The 20,532-nt window shown below is 40.0% G+C and overlaps 1 protein-coding gene across 5 annotated transcripts in view; it reads left to right on the forward strand.

Annotated features, from left to right (window-relative positions):
* The window catches only part of LOC137370072 (talin-1), a 302,720-nt gene extending 282,470 nt beyond the window's left edge, over window positions 1-20,250 (forward strand). For all 5 annotated transcript variants that reach the window (XM_068032178.1, XM_068032203.1, XM_068032212.1 and 2 more), the window contains 8 exons: window positions 1,080-1,187; window positions 5,270-5,375; window positions 8,302-8,426; window positions 12,401-12,526; window positions 13,005-13,067; window positions 13,341-13,523; window positions 18,046-18,174; window positions 18,623-20,250. In XM_068032178.1, the coding sequence (XP_067888279.1) occupies window positions 1,080-1,187; window positions 5,270-5,375; window positions 8,302-8,426; window positions 12,401-12,526; window positions 13,005-13,067; window positions 13,341-13,523; window positions 18,046-18,174; window positions 18,623-18,754 (972 nt within the window). In that variant the 3' untranslated portion in view covers window positions 18,755-20,250. The remainder of the gene's footprint in view (window positions 1-1,079; window positions 1,188-5,269; window positions 5,376-8,301; window positions 8,427-12,400; window positions 12,527-13,004; window positions 13,068-13,340; window positions 13,524-18,045; window positions 18,175-18,622) is intronic.
* The last annotated feature ends 282 nt before the right edge of the window (window positions 20,251-20,532 follow it).

The raw sequence follows: 20,532 nt of genomic DNA on the forward strand, positions 1-20,532 counted from the left end.
GCTGATCATAGTCTGGTGGCACAGTTGCAGTGTGCTGTTTGGATAGTGGCCTCTCTGGAATGCTACTGTTTATTTTAACACTTAATTACTGCTGTTAGTGAATTTATTCTCCAGGCTCTGAATTGGATACAGTTGGTATAGTGGATATATCACTTTGGTTGGCTTTCACTAATGGAGATGTGTTTTGTGTTGGTTAATCATAATGCAGCATTGAAGTTGGTAATGAGAAAGTCAGAACTTTCCAACTCTTATCAGTGGGAGAAAGGAGTGAGGTGATGAAATTGCCATCCAGTTCTTAACTAGAATTAAATGGATGAAAATAGCTAGATAGAAGCAAAAGTTGTTCTCTGGTAAATGCATAAGGTTCTTTGTATTCAAAACTCACTAATTTCTCCTAAGTTCAAAATTTATTTGTAAGCAGTTTTTAAAAAACTGATTTTTCTCCCAACTTGATGACCAGCATGATTTTGTAAAATCATCTGTTTTATCGTCTGGTAATATTTCATCCTCCTATTGTCTTTTAGCTGGAAATATCTAACATAAAGGTCTGCAAAGGAAACCTGACCAAGCCCGAATGCCAGCGTGGAAGTGCGACCCGACCCAGAACCTGACACATGCCGTCGGGTCCCGTCGGGTTTGGTAGCAAGCCTTTACATCCGTACATGGGGAAAGGCTTGTTGCCCAACCCGACCCCGACGGGACCCGACAACGTGTGTCGGGTTTGGGTCAGAAATTTCCCTTATAAGACTATCCAACAGGGCATTGCAGTGCTTTACTCTAACATACTTGAAGTGGGTTGTTTCTCATCTTCTCTCCACACCGTTATCTGATGTACCCTGCAGCATTATCTCCCCTATCTTCAACAATAATAGGGAACCAATTTAAAACTATGTAATCAGTGAAACAGAATAAATGCAAATGTTTGTACTCTTCACAGCACTGATTTTTCTTGTCAGAAATGAAGTAAAATAAATTTGTCGGAGATGGTGATTACACGTACTGAAGATGGCGAGCCTGTAGAAGGCTCCATAGAGTAAAACCAGATAATTAACCACCTTCATCACTGCATGTTTTTATAGCAAGCAGCCTATCACCCAGAAGTGACCAACGATGTTCGGACCCGAGCCCTTCGTTTTGGCAAAGAATGTTCTGAGGGATACTTGGCTCTACTGGAACATGTACTTGTTGTAAGTAATCATGAAATGTTATTGTGGTGTAAATACTTAAATAACTACCAAATGAGGGAACAAACTTTTTTTTCCTCTGATCAGGTAGTTATATTCTCGTTGAAGTTTTTTGTGCATTATAAGAAAAGTTTAAATGTTTTTTGTTGAAAAAAGCTTTCATAGAATCATACAGTACAGAAGAGGTCATTTGAAAGAGCTATCCAATTAATTTCACTCTCCTTTTCCCATAGCCCTGCAATTATTTCCTTTGCAAGTATTTATCTGATTCCTTTTGAAAATTACTGTTGAATCTGTTCCCACCGCCCTTTCAGACAATGCATCACAGGTCATAATAGTCCCTGTGTAAAAATAATTTTCCTAATCTCCCCTCTTTTCTTTTGCCAATTACCTTAACTCCAGAGTAAATAGGGAGAGACCATCAAAACCCCTCCATAATTTTCAACACCTCCATTAAATCTCCCCTTAACCATCTCTTCCCTGAGGAGAACACTCCCAACTTCTCTAGTTTCTCCATATAACTGAAGTCCCTCATCCCTAGTACAATAGTAGAACATCTTGTCTGCACCCTTTCCAATACCTTGACATTAATTCAGCAAGCAAGTTTGAATTAGTATTTGATTAAGTTTTCTTCAACCTTCCTCATTCTGCCAATTGTCATCTCTGCCACCACTGAAGACATCGATCATTTGGGTCAGTGGGTGTTGGTCACTCTGCTGGACTCAGGTGCCCATTCTTTCATTTGTAAACCTAAACAATGAGTGCCAGCAGGCAACTTGACTACAGTTTGAACTGCAGCTGAGCTCAATCTCCTCTTCAGCTGATATCCACACAGATATTTTTCTTTCAAGGTTTGCTGGACGATGATCAGGAGCGGGACCCTGGCTGACCCAATGATGCAGAGGCCAGTTGTAGTTCTCCTACCACTGTGACAGTCACAATCTTTTAACTTAAGTTTGATTCCCAGAATGTGCTGAAATCTCCTGATTTGCCTCATCAGCAGAAAAGTTTTTCTTGGACATTGTATCTTTGTCCTGTTATATCTTTGTTGAATCACTTCTGTCTCTTTTCCTCCTACATTTCATACTTATTCCTTCACTTTATTCGAAAGCCGGTGAGTAGTCTGAGTCATAGCAGCACCAGTAGCCTGGCTGTGTGCGAATGTTATGCATGGGTTTTTCCAAATATAGAGAATTTGAGAAGTGATGTGGAATGAATCCTTCCTACAGGCAGTGCTGCAGCTGCCATGATGTACTGCAGTGCAACTGACTTCTAGTGCTACCAAATATGTACAAATTCATGGTTCTTGTACCACCCTGTAGAATTGGTCCTGTAGCAGTATTAACCTGAACCCTGTTTACTACATTGAAAACTAAAGACTGCTTACCCCTCACATAGCATGTTGTCTTGATGAAACTAGCCACTGAATGGTGCTGGACATATGATCTGTATCAGAGAATAATGAGTTTAAAGAAAAAGTAACTGAATAGAAAAGAACAAATGATTTATAGTTAATTGATACATTTGCAATAACATTTTAACAGTCTAGTTTTTGTTCTAGGCCATATATTAGTTTGTATACCCTTCTACAAAATTTGTTTTTAGTGGAATCATTTCCTCAAATCTGAGTGGATAATTCAAAATTAGATGAAAAGATAATAGAAACATAGAAAAATAGGAGCAGGAGTCGGCCATTTGGCCCTTCAAGCCTGCACTGCCATTCAATACGATCGTGGATGATCATCCAAACTCAGTAACCTGTTCCCGCTTTCTCCCCGTATCCCTTGATCCTTGAGCTCTAAGAACTATATCTAACTCTTTCTTGAATATATTTAATGATTTGGCCTCAACTGCTTTCTGTGGTAGAGAATTCCACAGGTTCACCACTCTCTGGGTGAAGATATCTCTCCTCATCTCAGTCCTAAATGGCTTACCCCTTATCCTTAGACTGTGACCCTGGTCCTGGACTCCCCCGCTATCGGGAACATCTTTCCTACATCTAGTCTGTCCAGTCCTGTTAAAATTTTGTAGGTTTCTATGAGATCCCCTCTCATTCTTCTAAACTCTAGCGAATACATGCCTAACCGACCCAATCTCTCTCCATACGTCAGTCCTGCCATCCCAGGAATCGTATGAAGCAAGTCTGTGCCTTGAACTGTTTATTCATGCGTGTCTAAAACTGATTACAACGTATCACTTATAATCTCAGCCCTTAGTTATCAGACATTGGTTATATAATTTCCACTAAAAATTATTGTATCTGGTTGTCCCTTTCAGAAGTGTGACAGACCCAGAAGCTGCATATTGTAGCCATGACGAAGTAATGTAAAAGTGAAAGAATGCTGTGATTGGCCATTTTAGGGGGGTGGTTTCTGTTCTTCAGGCTTGTTTTGAAGAAGTCAAGAGACCCATATGCCAACAAGTTGTATCCTCATTACTGGAAAAAATTATATCACACAAGCATATTTAACTTCTCTGAAGTAGTACTTCATTTCAGTGATGAAATGATCACTCTCCTTTCTCCCCACAAGTAATGCGATATTTGTAAGTTCATCTGTGTGCTGTCTCCTTCAGCATTAGACTGACCTGAACTGCACTAGTTTATGGAATGGGGCTGTGATATTTTACAGCATGTTTGTGTTCTGATCTCTAGCAATTGCATGTGCTATATTTCTGCTATATTGCAGTTTCTACCATGCGTGCATTTGAGGGATTTATTATTTTCTGGGAACATGGGAACAGGAATAAACCATTTAGCCCCTCAAGCCTGTTCCTCCATTCAATGAGATCATAGCTGATCTGCAACCTAACTCTAAATACTTTTTTTTTGGTTTTGCAAAGACGATAATTAGGAAATAGTGATACTAATTGTATGAAATTGTAAAACAGTAAAATGTGTAGGATTATTTATTTTTATTTATTTATTTAGAGATACAGCACTGAAACAGGCTATTCAGCCCACAGAGTCTGTGCCGACCAACAACCACCCATTTATACTAACCCTACAGTAATCCCATATTCCCTATCACCTACCTACACTAGGGGCAATTTACAATGGCCAATTTACCTATCACCTGCAAGTCTTTGGCTGTGGGAGGAAACCGGAGCACCTGGCGGAAATCCACGCGGTCACAGGGAGAACTTGCTAACTCCGCACAGGCAGTACCCAGAATTGAACCTGGGTCCCTGGAGCTGTGAGGTTGCAGTGCTAACCACTGCGCCACTGTGCCATAGGACAGGAGTTCTTACACCAAGGGGTGGGTTCTTGATTTCAGTTTGGCTCCCAAAGCAAAGTACTTTGCTGTAGGAAGGAGAATTTGTCTTGAACCTCGTGCTAGTTGCTTGCCCTCCAGGTGAGGGATCATTTGCTGTTCAGGAAAAAAACTTAAAAATGGAAGTTAAATGAAAATGTAAAAGATCCATTCCCTCGGGGGTCAGGTGCAGTGGTGATTGAGAGGATGGTTAAATGTGAGATCTTGAGGAGCACCTGCTCCACATTCAGGCCAGCTATTTACCTTTGTTTGCACATGATCACTAGGGCTGGTTTCCCCGAGTTCGGCCTGCAAAGGCTCTAGCAAACCAGTGGGCCTAAAGCCGCCTTCAGGTATGGGTAAAGGACGCTACTTGTTTGCCTTTAGCCAAAAAGGTAGGCAGTGCAGCTCCAGCAAGAAATTTGTGCACTTCCTGTGCTCCATTTTAGGGCCTTGGGGATCTGCACAGCCTCTGAAAGACAAGACAGGTGCTACAGAATGCAATTTCTAGGCGAATATGTTGCCATCGTGATCCTGCCTCTCAAATCTGTGTAGTATAACTTCAGCTCCACTAGCAGCACTTGAAAATATTCACGGTACGTAAAGTTACAAAATTAGTGTTGTCAGCCACTCAGACATTTGCAAGGGAAAGGATATGTTTGATGACAAATCAGACAAAATTAAAAAGTATTCCTTATCACTTTACTGTTTTATGGTCTATAATAAACTTGAGTAAGTGAGTGTGTGGCTTTATATTATATAGTTTAGCTAATTATTATTTTTGAATTTCTTTTTCTTCCTCTGTTATTCAGTATTTTTTGATCATCTTTCCAGATTCTTCAGAAGCCATCAACAGATCTCAAACAGCAGCTGGCAGCATATTCAAAGCGTGTGGCTTGTTCTGTCACAGAGCTTATCCAGGCTGCAGAGGCCATGAAAGGTAAGAAAACCTTTTGCATTTTAATTAAATTCTTGGAGCTACAGGTATCATTGTTGACGCGTGTGAATAAAAAGTGCCTTTTTTTAAAATAAGATAGCTTTGAATGAAGTGCATGGCCAAGGATTAAGTCTAAAATTAGGTGGTCTTGGACTCTAATGCACTGATGATCTAACCAGGCTATGAAACAGATTAGTTTTTCAACCCACTGCTTAAAATGCAGTTTAAAAGAAAATTTTCATGGACAGCTGCCCAGTGTTGTAGCTGAATCGTTTAATATTCATCTTTTCCCATTGAGGACATTTGGAGCTACCCTCATGGCCCATGTGTTACCATGTTGTGTAGTGCTGCTCACAGGAGACTAACAATGTCCCATATTGGAATCTTGTTTCATGCTGGGTAAGTCACAGTCAGGATGGTGATGCCACTGGCCTCTGGGCCAGCGAGTGTTTTTGGGAGAAGGAAAAGGGCATCGTTGAGTCAACTACTGCTTGTCACTGAGAAGTGACAACAGGATTAGATTTTGCTAGTTGCCTGTTGATACTCACTGTCTAAGCTTGCACGTGAATCATAAGGCCAGTACCATGAATACACTGGAAAGGGTAAGCGTGAGGCGAGGATTTGGGGGCTGGGGGTAGGGTGGTTGGGGCAGTGGGGGCGGCCTTCCATCGGGCACAGGGTATCTGCTCATGAGGACCCCCCTCCCCCGCAGGACATCTCTGGCCTGGCCACCCGACCAACCATGGGTAAAATCCCCGTGGAGGTGGGCGGAAGACCTGAAGTGGCCACTTAAGGGCCTTGATTGGCCTGGGGCAGGCAGCCCATTTTTAGCCATCGCCGCCCTGTGTAAAGTGGAGGCGTGAGTGGGTCGGGAAGGGCCCCCCAAGCCTCCCACTCCATTTTACGCTCCCCCCGCCACCTTTCTGCTCTTTGCGGGGGAGGGGGGTGTAAAATTCTAGCCTGTGTCTCTTACATTTCCTGGTTTGCAGACAGAGGGAATTGGGAGAGGAAGACCAAATAAAATAATCTAGCAAGAAAACAGGTAAAGGATAATTGAGGGAAGAGGAATAAACACAAATAAGAAGAAAAACCTTCGATGCCAAAGAATTAAGACACAAACAAAAGGTAACAATTGGATAATTGATTAAACTTGGCTAATTAAAATTTAAATAATTGGGACATTCAAGGAATTGTTAAATTGTTATAGAATCTTTGTATGAGTCTGTTGATTCTCTGCTCAGGAAATCTCATTTTATTCTTTCATTTACATGTATTTATATTTGAACATGTAAATTAAATTAAATAAGCTCATCTTTAAATTCAGCTCACTAGGAGGTTATTTTTTTATTTTGCAGACTAAGTGGATTCAGGCATTTGTTTTGGCAAAATGAAGGAATTGGGTGTACTCCAAAGCAACAAAATTAACATTGTATAGTGAAGCTTAAAACCACATAGGAAGGAAATTTATACACCAGAAATTCCTTTGTACTGAATTAATGTAATAAATTACAAAGCTGATAATTTGATGGTGTCTTGCAGATGGCGTTGCAAGATACACCAGCTTTTAATTTGTGATGATGTCATCATTTTACAGATCTACATGTCTGACTGACTTTATATGGGATTTTTCAGTGAACCTATTGCAGCCACAAAATACTGGAGGAAACTATGTGCTGAAGTAGATAATCTTAATGTGCTGGAGGTTTTGTTGTGGATTGTGGCAGTTCTGTGTTGAGTTTTCAATGATTCATGTTAAGCTATTACAGATGGCAACTATGTTCTATTTAGTTTTTTTACAAAATGTAGGTGCTGAAAATGCAGCCCTTTCACTGATGCTATAATCATCTAGATTGACAACACTATTGAAATTATTACAAATCTAATTCAAAATAGTTGGGTGAATTTTCTCAAACTGCCAAAAATAAAATGGCTACTACTTTTTGCTCTAGATTTTGTATATAGTAAAAAAAAAATCAGGTATAACATGGTTTGACTTGCGTTTCTTCTGTATTTTCCAATATCATTTAAGCATCGCTTCTGAGCGTACAGTGAGCAGGCTGTTCCTCGTGTGCCTTCCATCCACATGCTCTTGAGTCTCCTCCAGCTTCCAGATGTGTTTCTAAATTCTCTTTCCCATTCTCTTGCTTGCTGCTTCCAATTTGTATTGTGAACCACTAATGAAGACCAATTGGATATCTTTACCAAAGAGCTGGTACAGGCGTAATGGGCTGAGAAGCCTCCTTCTGTGCTGTAAGAGAATTGCAGGACAGTACATTAAATTCAAATCATGAAGAAAGCTTTGTTAACCCACCTCCCATTAGGTCTCTTGCTTACAAGTATGAATAGTAGAGATCAGGGGACATCAAGAAGTTGGGAAGAAAGAGATAAATTGGAAGCTTTTTGGAAAGCATGGGGGTACTGGAAATGTAGTAGCAGGTTGCGAAGCCAAGGGTAGATATTAGGAGTAATTATCCACTTTAAACTGTACAACCTATACTCTTCACAATACTTTGGTTTCTGTTCTCAATTCAGTGGGCATGTATGTGCACAACTTGCACATATAAGACCTTTAATGTAGAAAACAGTCCAAGGTGCTTCACAAGCACAATCGGACAAAAATTGAATCATGATCTGGACTTTAATTTCTGGCTACCAGCCCTTCGCTGACGTCTGGCGATGTTGGTCATGTCTCCTAGCACTGTCGGGTAGTAATGTTAAGTACAGCATGTATTGGGTTAAAAAGACATTGTATCGTCTTAGATAAAATATCTTTATTGGAAAACTGTGTTGGCATTATTAGGCAAAGTCACAACATGCATTTGAAAAGTATGGAAATGCTTTTTGCACATGGCCAATACTACAAGGAAACGTACAAGAAAATGTTCTCGGTTGATCAGTTTCTTATGTAACTTGTATCTTCATTCTTTAGGCACAGAATGGGTGAATCCTGAAGACCCAACAGTTATTGCTGAGAATGAGTTGCTGAGAGCTGCTGCAGCTATTGAGGCAGCAGCCAAGAAACTGGAACAACTGAAACCAAGGGCTAAACCTAAGGTGAAAAAAAACCCACAGAGTGACATTATAACTGCAGCATACTTTTTCCTGGGCTCAGTAACTTGGAATAATTAATTATTTCAGTAAATAGCTTTTCCTAGTAACTTTCTCTTCAAAAATCAATTCATTAGGCATTCCTAACATTTTAATGAATTCATCCAATGAGAAGTTGAGCCATGCAAACCGAATTTGATTCCCATATAATAATAATATAAAAGCAAAATACTGCAGATGCTGGACATCTGAAATCAAACCAAAAAAGTGCTAGAAATACTCAGCAGGTCTGGAAGCATCTGTGGAGAGAGAAGCAAAGTTAACGTTTCCGGTCAGTGACCTTTCAGCAGAAGGGGCAAAGGTTAGAAATGTAATAGGTTTAAGCAAATAAAGTGGGGGTGGGGTAAAAGAGAACAAATGGGAAGGTGTTGATAGGACAGAGGATCACAGAGAATAACTGACAAGGAGGTCATGGAGAAAAGACAAAGAATGTGTTAATAGTGTGATGAAATACAAAGTGCAGAGAAAGTGTTAAATGAATAATGAAAGCCCTAGCCACAAGCAAAGAACATGTAAAAAAAAAAAAGTGAGCAGGCAAATAAAAAATACAAAGTAAAACTCTTTTTTTTTAAAAAAAAAAAGGCGGGTGCCAGTCATGCTCTGAAATGATTGAACTCCATGTTCAGTCCGGCAGGCTGCAGTGTGCCTAATCGGTAAATGAGGTGCAGTTCCTCGAGCTTGCGTTGATGTTCACTGGAACACTGCAGCAATCCCAGGACAGGTAGGTGGGCATGAGAGCAGAGGGATGTGTTGAAATGGCAAGCTCGGGGTCATGTTTTTGGACTAAGTGGAGGTGTTCCGCTAAGCGGTAACCCAATCTGCGTTTGGTCTCCCCAGTGTAGAGCAGTGAATACAGTATGCTACATTAAAAGAAGTACTAGTATATCACTGCTTCACCTGAAAGGAGTGTTTGGGGCCTTGGATAGTGAGGAGAGAGGAGGTAAAAGGGCAAGTATCATACCTCCTGCGATTGCAAGGGAATGTGCTGTGGGAAGGGGAGTAATGGAGTGGAGCAGGGTGTCACGGAGGAAACGATCCCTTCGGAATGCTGACTGGAGGGGAGGGGATGATACGTTTGCATCATGCTGGACATCGCAGAGGATGATCCTTTAGATGTGGAGGCTGATGGGAGTGCAAAGTGAGGACAAGGACTGTTGCGGTTCTGGGAGGGGGGACGGGAAGGGGTGAGAGCAGAGGTACGGGAAATGGGCCGGACACGGTTGAGGACCCTGTCAACCACAGTTTGGGGCGGAGGGTAATCCTTGGTTAAGGAAAAAGGAAGACATATCAGGAGCATTGTTGTGGAAGGTCTCATCATAGCAGATGCGTCGGAGACGAAGAAACTGAGAGAATGGAATGGAGTCCTTACAGGAGGCAGGGTGTGAAGAAGTGTAGTCGAGGTAGCTGTGGGAGTCGGTGGGCTTATAATGATTACTGGTAGACAGCATATCTCCAGAGATGGAGACAGAGGTCGAGGAAGGGAAGTGGCGGAGGTGGACCATGTAAAGGTGAGAGAAAGGTGGAAATTGGAAGCAAAGTTGATGAAGTTTTCCAGTTCGGGGCGGGAGCAGGAAATGGCACCGATACAGTCATCAATGTACCGGGAAAAGAGTTGGGGGAGAGGGCCTGAGTAGGACTGGAACAAGGAATATTTGACATATCCCACAAAAAAACAGGCATAACTAAGACCCATGCGGGTACCCATAGCAACACCTTTTACTTGAAGGAAGTGAGTGAATTTGAAGGAGAAGTTGTTCAATGTGAGAACAAGTTCAGCCAGGTGGAGGAGGGTGGTGGTGGATGAGGACTGGTTGGGCCTCTGTTCAAGAAAGAAGTGGAGAGCCCTCAAACTGTCCAGGTGGGGGATGGAGGTGTAGAGAGATTGGACGTCCATAGTGAAGAGGAGGCAGTTAGGGCCAGGAAACTGGAAATTGTCAAAATGACGTAGGGTGTCAGAAGAGTCGCAGATGTAGCTGGGAAGAGACTGAACTGGGGGAGAAAAGATAGAGTCAAGATAGGAAGAAATAAGTTCAGTGGGGGCAGGAACAGGCTGACACGATGGATTGATTCCCAGTTTGTGGTGTCAGTTGACCTCAACTGGGATTGCATTAGGGTTGCTAGAGTTGGTCTTGATGTCCTGATTGTTTATCTAGTGAGTGTGTGGGTGTTAAGGGAGGACTGAATTGGGCTGACTCTGATGCTGCATATAGTCAGATAACCTACACAAACTTGCTGTTGAGGCTTGCATATTTGTAAGCTTGGATCAGGTACCAGAGGATGAGCGTTACATCCAAGAATTCAAAACCTTCTGAAGGGAAAGGAATGAGTGAGGGGAAAAGAAAATACTAAAAATGTAGTGGATCAACAGTTAAGCAATTGTAATGGTTATGTTCTGGACTGGCGTCTAGAGAACTTGATGACTACTGCCCTGATAAGGTACTGTTGGCTTGTTCTTGACAAAGCCAAGGTTGAAGCCTATGATGAAGCTGACAAGAAGATGGGGAAATAAGTCCATCAGTTCAGTCGGTCATATTCTGCATCACTCTTTCTCCTCTTCCCCCGCCCCCATATCAGCCTATTACATAACACTACTCATTGGAGAAGTTTGCTGGTGAGACTATTCGTAGGTGCCTGCATATTTTTAAGGGTTGGGGAAAGAGGTGGGCTTAAAGTTGAATTTCAAGAAGAAAAATGGATGCAATAGTTTTGACCAATGAATAAAGCAGTGCACAGCTCTTATTATCCTTGATACTGTACCTGTTTGAGGATGCAGCTGTTACAATTTATCATTTTCCCACCAGTTGTCTTCCCTTCTGGCCTGAAGGTAGCCACTGTTCGGGTAAATTTCCATGGGTGGCTCTGACCATCTGCTCCCTTATCTAATTGAGCATTTTAATTTGTAAACCTTGATAGTGCATTAGTGGGATCCATCACCGATGAGCAGAATCCTGAATTTGTAAATACATGAGTGTTTTCAGCGGCAACCAATCAATAGAGATTAGAACAAGAAATCTTAGCCAGTTTCCCCCTTTCATTCCAGGGAAACCGAGGCCAGTTATAGTACTGGGTTTGCAGTTGGGATCTTCACAGTCTCTAACTTAGTGTCACATTGTATAATGCTTTAATGGGAAAGCTCAATTTTTACTTTATCAGACATGAAACCATTACTTCACCCCTGTCTTGTCTAGCTCAAAATATTCTCTTCAGATGCAACCTACGTTTGGGAGGGTAAAATCTGTTTGCAATTGTACTGTTGGGTGTTTTTTCCAGTTTATGTATATGAAAATCCATCATTACACTTTACAGAACTTCTATTGATTACATTAAAAATATTCAAGCCTGCAATTCTTATGACAATATTACAGAAGCTTTTTAGTTTAATTTGTATGAATTCTAGTGTGAATTTTATGGCTTAAGCATAACTCTAGCTACAGCTTCTATATAGTGGAATTCTTTGGCAGCAATTATAGTATAAGTACAGTATATATCATTATTGATTAGAATTATTTACTATGCAAATATTGTTACAAGCGACTGTCTGATATGTTTGCTATATTAAGTTGTTAGCTAAAACTCAACTATATATCAAACATATTTGTACAGTTTCTTGACTTTACAACATTTTAAAAGGTGTCTTATTAAAATTTGTTTAATAGCCTACATAATTCATTTTTTCAATAGAGCTTTGACCTGAGTTCTGTATCTTAAGTTTTGTGGTGTATAGTAGAATGAATCCTACCCACGAATCTTTCTTTTACACATTGTCCAAAATTATTCAATTTATTTGTCATCAATTCACTAAATTCATCAGTTATTCTCAAATTATATTTTTGTTTGAGAGTTTTGGTAAATGCCAATTTATTAAGATAATATGATTTGCATTCACATTTAATTTTTTTGAACTTTTATTTGTCCAACAGCAAGCAGATGAAAGTCTTAACTTTGAAGAACAGATTCTGGAAGCAGCCAAGTCAATTGCCGCAGCAACCAGTGCCCTTGTCAAAGCTGCCTCTGCTGCTCAGAGAGAGCTTGTGGCTCAAGGCAAGGTAAGAAGTAAATCGGTGTCAGATTATTTCATAGGTGCATCAGTGCCCACTTTCAAATTAATTTGGCAATGCTTGTGTATATTTAAAAGTATGTATTGGTGTAAGAATGAAATGCAAAAATGGCAGTGTCGAAGTAAATCTTTTGCGTTCTTCAGGAAAGTATTCTCAGTATTACAAAGTGTAACTTAATGTCCATATTGTCAGGTGTACAATAAGGTTTTATTTCAGCTCCTAGTATTCGGACCAACCCTCTCGGGATTTGTTTTCAGTTCAATAAAGGATTATGACTATTGTAAGCAACTAATTGCCAACCTTGCTTTCTGTTCTTCCTCCGCCCTTTCAAAGGGCTATAATTATTCACCTAGTTTACTTCTACATATATTCACTTGAATTAATTGTTTAATTGTAGGATGATTCTAAATAAAAGCAAACTCTTCACTACAAACATTCAAGGAAGTGTATTTTTTTTTCATCATAGGTTGGAGCTGTACCGGCAAATGCAGTGGATGATGGCCAGTGGTCCCAAGGCCTCATTTCAGCAGTGAGTACAATGTTAAAATGTCTTCTGCCACTCCTAAAAATAACAACTTGATGGTCAATGACTATATCATTCTTTTACGAAACAGCAAGGGAATAGTAAACTTTCGTGAGTTGCTGTAGGTATTTCAAAAAAAAATTTTTAAATCTATTAATTGATTTAAATCAAATAATGCAAATTATAGTAAGCAGCGGATTCTTTTTGTTGGTTGTCAAGCTTGCTAATTTAATGTTGCTGCTGCAGATTGCAAGCCAAGTAAAATACCTCTTTTAACAGGCTCGGATGGTTGCCGCTGCCACTAGCAGTTTGTGTGAGGCAGCCAATGCTGCAGTTCAGGGTCACGCCAGTGAGGAGAAGCTCATCTCTTCAGCCAAACAGGTGGCAGCATCCACAGCTCAGCTGCTAGTGGCCTGCAAGGTGAAGGCAGATCAGGATTCAGAGGCCATGAGGAGACTCCAGGTATGTAATGTGTATGCGATGTGAATTAATTTGTATTTACTAAAAAGTGTATCTTTTGCCATTTTCAAATCAAGCACACATGCAAACGTGAGTAGGGCACACTTGCACGAACACGTTTCCAACCTCCCCCCACCTTCTCCCTTTTCTTGAAGGAGGAGCAGAGACTTTGCTAATAGTCGAATGCATAACTGATACGATTATATTTGGTTAAAGATTGCACAACCACTGTGGATGCAATAATAGAGGGGGGAAAAAATCTAAGTCTCGTTTGCTTTTATAAATAAGTCATAAACCTTTTCGACCCTAAGATGGATATGGCCACAGTGACTGTTGTGCCACAAAAGGCCATTTTGTTCTAACATTATTTTTGAAGATTAAGTTGATAAATTCACTACCCACTGTCAAAAAATCAGAGCGGAGTATACTTCTATCAAGGAGATCAGACTGGGAGCTAATTATACTTAACTTTGGAGAAATTCTGTCACTTGCTTGTGCGTAAAAGGTCAGGAAGATGCAAAAGCAGATATGACACCAAACTTGAATTTTAAAAGCTTGAAAATTATATTATCTTGATATGGTGTATGTGGACTTCCAAAAGGCATTTGATAAAGTGCCACATAACAGGCTTGTCAGCAAAGTTAGAGCCCATGGAATAAACAGGACAGTAGCAGCACGCATACAAAATTGGCTGAGTGACGGGAAAGAGTAGTTGTGCAGTGTTGTTTTTCGAACTGGAGGAAGGTATACAGTGGGGTTCCCCAGGGGTCGGAGTTGGGACCCCTTCTTTTCTTGATCTACATTAATGATCTAGACTTGGGTGTACAGGACACAATTTCAAAATTTGCAGAGGCACAAAACTTGTAAGTATTGTGAACTGTGAGGAAGATCGTGATGAACTTCGAGAGAACAGTGGAATGGGCGAGCAAGTGGGAGGTGAAACTTAATGCAGAAAAGTGCGAAGTGATTCATTTTCATAGGAAGAACAAGGAGAGGTGAGATAAATTAAAGGGGGTGCAGGAGCAGAGGGACTTGGGTATATGTGCACAAATCGTTGAAGGTTGAATGACTGGTTGAGAAAGCAGTTAATAAAGCATCTGGGATCCTGGGCTTTATAAGTAGGGGCATAGAGTACAAAAACAAGGAAGTTATGGTAAATCTGCATAAAACACTGGTTCAGCCTCAACTGGAGTAGTGCGTCCAGTTCTATGCACCACACTTTAGGAAGGATGTTAAGGCATTCGAGTGAGTGCAGAAATGATTCACGAGAATGGTTCCAGGGATGAGAAACTTCAGTTAAGTGGATAGGTTGGAGAAGCTGAGGCTGTTCTCCTTGGAGAAGTGATGATTAAGAGGAGATTTGATAGAGGTGCTCAAAATCACGAGGAGTCTGGACAGAGTGGATAGGGAGAAACTGTTCCCATTGGCAGAAGGATCCAGAACCAGAGGACACTGAATTAAGGTGATTGGCAAAAGCAGAAACGGTGACATGAGGGAGAACATTTTTTTACACGGTGGATGGTTAAGTTTGGAATGCACTGCCTGAGTGTGGTGGAGGCAGGTTCAATTGAGACCTTCAAAAGAGAACTGAAGAATTATGTGAAGAGAAAAAATTTGCACAGCTATGGGGAAAAGGCAGGGGAGTGAGACTAGCTGAGTTGCTCTTGCTGAGAGCCAATATGGACACGATGGGCCAAACAGCCGCCTCCTGTGCTGTAACCATTCTATGATAGAGGGAAGTGAGATCTACAGTTTTGTCTTGCAAATGAATAATAGATTGTGTAGTCGTCTTGCTTTTAAAATACCAGGATTTCAATAAACTATAATGGTAAGTGTCAGCTGAAATTGTGGGTAAGGTTTCATCACACAGTAATAGAAACACTGAATCAGCTCTGTTCAAATGCACATATATTGCATTTGGGGAAAAAATAAGTTATTGGACTCTTAACCACTGTTGGTAGCCATACTGATTTTATTTTGTTGTAAACTGGAATTTTTTGATTTTTCTCTACGTACTCTAGTAGCTTTTCTTTAAACTGAAGAATAAAAGCTTATCAATCGAATTATTTTGAACACTTAAATAATCCGGATATCTATTTTTAATCTTTTTTGTTGTCTTTTATCATGCTTTTTGTTTTCTAATTACTTTGATCCCGAAAAATCCAAACAATCTTTCTTGGATTTAAAGAAGTGGGAAATCCTCCTTTTGAAGCTATTATGTACTTTATTGTTGCGGCGTCATATTTCTTTTACTTTGGGATGTTGTAAAGAAATACACAGCACTGTGTGCTAAATTTTAGCATAGTGTCATCTAGTGATAGAAATGGAGTATAACCGTGTGATAAAGCTTTGGTGCAAAAATCTGATTCTCAACAGTTGGCCTTCTAAACAGGATTTACTACTAGCTTGATCCAACATCTAGTAAGCATGGATTTAAGTAACTAATATGTTGTGCTTTTGTGGCATAACATTTTTGGAAGGATGCTAGAATTAGTTTGATAAATATATAACTGTTTAAGTATAAAGAGCCAAGTCAATTTAACTCGATAAAAATATATCCATTTTAAGCAAGTCTCCCATTGAACAATTCTGTTCTTAATCTTTGGCATATTACCATGTCCATATGAATTTTCCAAACAGGAAAACCTTTGTTCAAATTGTCAAGTCCCTTAATCAGGATTAATTAGTTCTTTTCTAGAAGTCTGTTAAAATATTTATTCTCCAGTACGGGGATTTGATGTGGTTTCTTAATTGCTGTCTTTAAAATACAATAATTTCAACTGTTTTACAAACTGGCAAAGTTCCATGTATTGCTGATTTTCAGTAATTTAGCCTATAGTGTGAAATTCTAAACATTATACTATTGGAAATTCTAGGCTCTTTAATGTTTGTTTTTAGTAAATGTTCTTTACGAATAGCCTGTTTTAAAGTTCTAAGCCCAAGATGACTTGGGCTGCAAGACTCTTTCCACCTTCTCCCAGCCACCTAATGGCACAGTAGGTAAATACACCACGTGGTGTGGTACTGAATCATACAGACCAGGAACTCCCTCATTTTGAATGAAGATGGCTCAGACGGGTCGGGCTGTCCACCAGTAAGCGGCTGGCAGCCAAACTAAGGCGAATTGGTAATTAAGGGGCCTATTACGGCCCTGTTCCCACGTCGACTGGAATTTCCAGTTGACAGTGCAGCAGCCCACGTTAGCTTGGACTGCATCCAGGCTAAAGTGGTGGGCTCGGTCAGGGAGGGAGCCCCCCCCCCCCCTGCCAGACCCATAATGGCTGCAGGCCGTCCACTGGAGGGGTTGCGCCAGGCAGTTGTGGCTTTTTAAAAAATAAATAAATAAATTCCCTCCACTTGTCCCTCACACTCTCCATGTTCACATAGGCAGATCCTATATTGGCCTGTAAGGCTGCCAATCTCTGAGTGCTGGAGGGCCATTGGCCCTGATTGGACGGCGAGCCCGCTCCCTGGCCTTGAATTGGCTGGAGCATTGGAGATAGCGATGGATGTGCCTAAAGCACAGCATGTGGGGTCAGGACATGGAATGAGCCCCCAATTCTGGTTCCTAACCCCTGATTGAAAATCCAGCCCCTGGTCTGTACTGTGTTAGGGAATCTCAACATGAAAGATGGATGGGAGTACTGAAATTAGCCTCAATATCCCTGGGCTGGCAAATGATATTTTTTGAGCTTTGTGTTTCTGATCAGTGACTCCTGTTATTAGGGTGCGGAATGGCCATTGAAGGGCACTCAGGGCAATGATACTGGTTGACAACTACAATACGTGGGAGTATGTTCTAGCAACTAAAATAAGGTGTAGTAGTATGTTCTAGCAGTAGCCAGTTTCAGGAGAGGAAGGCAGAGAGAAGTTCAGGGTTCCTCAACTTGTCATTTTCAAATTCTATCAGCAGCCAAAATCACATGATGCTGTCAAGCACTTGGAATATTTCAGTACTTCAATTTACAAACCTTTATTAGCTTTGGAGAATTTCTTACAGGTTTACTACAAGGCTGTGAACTAATATGTAATTCTGTGATGATACGCATGCTCATCCTGAATTTGGAGGAAAAGCAGTAAAAACCCTAAAATTGCACTTACAATGGATGAATGAGAGAAGCCCTGCAGAAACTTCCCCTCCTTTTGACTTCTAATGCTGTCATTGTGTGTTGATTGGCTAGTAGTAATACCAGAACATTCTTTTATCAATTCACTTGCTTAAGAGTAAATATAATTTTCCCTTCCTTTTCTGTAATACTGCTTAGTTTTGACATTTAATTTTTAGAACCTGATAATTTACCAAACAATTGATTCCACAGGTGATCTTTTCTAACTTTGCATTCCCAATACTTTTATCGCAACAGTTTTTTTTTCCATCTGATTACATTTAGTATTCAGGAGGAAAGTTGTACTGTGGAACTCCACTAGGCGAAAGTTCTCCCAATGTTGCCCCCAGCATATAGACAACTTCTAGTGTTAGCATTTTCATTTTGAATTATAATTTAGTCTGTGCTTTTTTTTGTAGACTGCAGGTAATGCTGTGAAGAGAGCATCTGACAACCTTGTGAAGGCCGCACAGAAGGCTGCAGCATTCAATGAGCAAGAAGAGGAGAATGTTGTTGTGAAGAGTAAGATGGTTGGTGGTATTGCTCAGGTGAGTGATGGATTGAGTTGGGTGTGGTAGTGGTCATATTACTGGACTAGCAATTCCCACCACAAGAGTTTTAGAATTTGAATTCAGTTCAAAAAAATCTGAAAGTAAAAAGTGACCATGAAGCTATCGGACTGTCGTAAAAACCCAACCGGTACATTGATGTCCTTTAGGGAAGGAAATCTGCTGTCCTTGCCCAGTGTGGCCTATATGTGACTGCTGTTCCACATCACTGTGGTTAACTGACTCTTAACTGCACTCTGAAGTGGCATAACAACCACTCAGTTGTATTACCAGCATCTCAGAGCAAGGAGAGATGGACAGTAAGTGCTGTCCTTGCCAGAGATACACTCATCCTGAGAATGTGTAATTAAATTTGCATCTATAGGGGCAGTTGCTATGACCTGTTCGAGTTACTTTAAGAAATTACACCTGCTTCTTTCTTTAACAGATTATTGCAGCCCAGGAAGAAATGCTACGAAAAGAGAGAGAACTTGAAGATGCTCGTAAGAAACTAGCACAAATTCGGCAGCAACAATACAAATTCCTTCCTTCAGAGCTTTGTGAGAAAGAAGAAAATTAACTGCAATCTACTTAGAACAGCTAACAGCTGGTCTCAACAAGCATCTAGTTTAGCAATCAAAGAGAAAAGATCTGATCCAGATAAATGAATGTGTGGCCAGATTTTTTTTTAAATGTTCAGGCAATAGTTCTTTTGCAATTTCGCAATCTGTATGGTAAAGGTGCAATAGGCAATCCACTTGCTGTTTTTCTGCATCCTATAAATAATCGTTCTGTACTTGTTCAATCGTATTTAACGTTATATTTTCTCAAGCATAGAATGGAACGATCAATGTCAGCATGTGCATTTGCACTGGTATGAGAAAATGTATGGTTGCAGTATTGATACAAATTTGCTGTAAAGCTTATGTATGATATCCTTTTTTTAAAGTTTATGCGTCAGAAGGTATATTTGATTATTCCAAAGATGACGCACAAGAACGGTGCATCCCAGTAGTAAATGGTATAAAGCCAGCATAAACAGGGAGTTAACAATACAAGGGACAACCTAAACATTGTCACATTCGTGAATTCTAAATTCCACAGAGACTAAATGATACATATCATTAAAATTCCATAATGGAAAAATACTCCCTATAATAGCAGTAGAGTTGCCTTAAATCAGGTCCAAAATACTGTGTTTTGGGGGAATTACTGTTACTTTCTAACTTTCTATTGTTTAACCAGATGTACATGAATAATACAGTATTTCAGCAGGGTGCCTTATAATCAGACAGTGCTTGTTTAATCAGCTTTTGGGCTTTAAGATTGCTGTGTTTCCAGTAATGATAGGAATACTTTTTATTAAAAAGAGTTCCTAGTTTGAAATTTGATGTGCTCCATAAATTTATTTTTTGTTTTGAAGATATAATGTGTTGCCGAGAGCATTTAATTAAATGTTAGTGTGTCTGGCATTCATTCGACAACTGAAATAGTGAACTACATGCTCAGTTGGACATGTTTAGCAGTTTGACAAAAACAGTACATGCTTTTTTGTCATCCTTTTAACTGCTTCCATCCAACTAGTTTTGGGTTCTTGGTCTCCTCTTGCGTTTTGGCAAATTACATTCAAGTGCTTGTATTTGTATTTTAAATAAGTGAACTACTTAATCACGATAATATAGGCCTATATATGCACTTAACGGTTGTGTACATCCTCCCAGTTAGAAATTGTTTTTTGTAATTGTTTACACGCTGTATTAATGGGAATTTTAGGCAATTGTGCATTATGCTTCTATCAAATACTACTTTTTGTTACTGGAAACGCACATTTTTAGGCCTCTCTAGAATTCTTCAAATGCCAAGTCTATTTCTATTTTGCAAAACTGCCTCATATTCACATTTATCCTGCAAATATAACTTGTTACTTATGCTCCATTGCCTTTAAATATCACTTTATTTTGATACAATATGCTTCTAATAACATTTGATGAATACCAACTTTCCAGTACAATTTGGATAGCTACTTATGTTTTTATTTTACGATTTATTTGGTTAATAAAGTTGGTTTTCACTAAGGCTTGGATTTTGTGCATCTTTCACTTCTTTGGAGGTGAGCTAGAGAATCCTCTAGATACATAACACTGGGGTCTATTTACATATAAAACCAAGATGCCTACTGTAATTTTAAATTTATTCCCTTCCATTGAACTCTGCTTATAATTCAATCGATTTGAAGTATATTGTATTACAGCAGATTCCTCTTCCAGACTATAGAGACTCAGATGGAACAGATGAATCTTGATAGAAGATGTTCATGTGCACCCTTCTGTTTTAAATACCACAAGTAAAGGTCAAATA

The sequence above is a fragment of the Heterodontus francisci genome, chromosome 1, assembly GCF_036365525.1.
Source record: "Heterodontus francisci isolate sHetFra1 chromosome 1, sHetFra1.hap1, whole genome shotgun sequence".
Taxonomy (NCBI): domain Eukaryota; kingdom Metazoa; phylum Chordata; class Chondrichthyes; order Heterodontiformes; family Heterodontidae; genus Heterodontus; species Heterodontus francisci.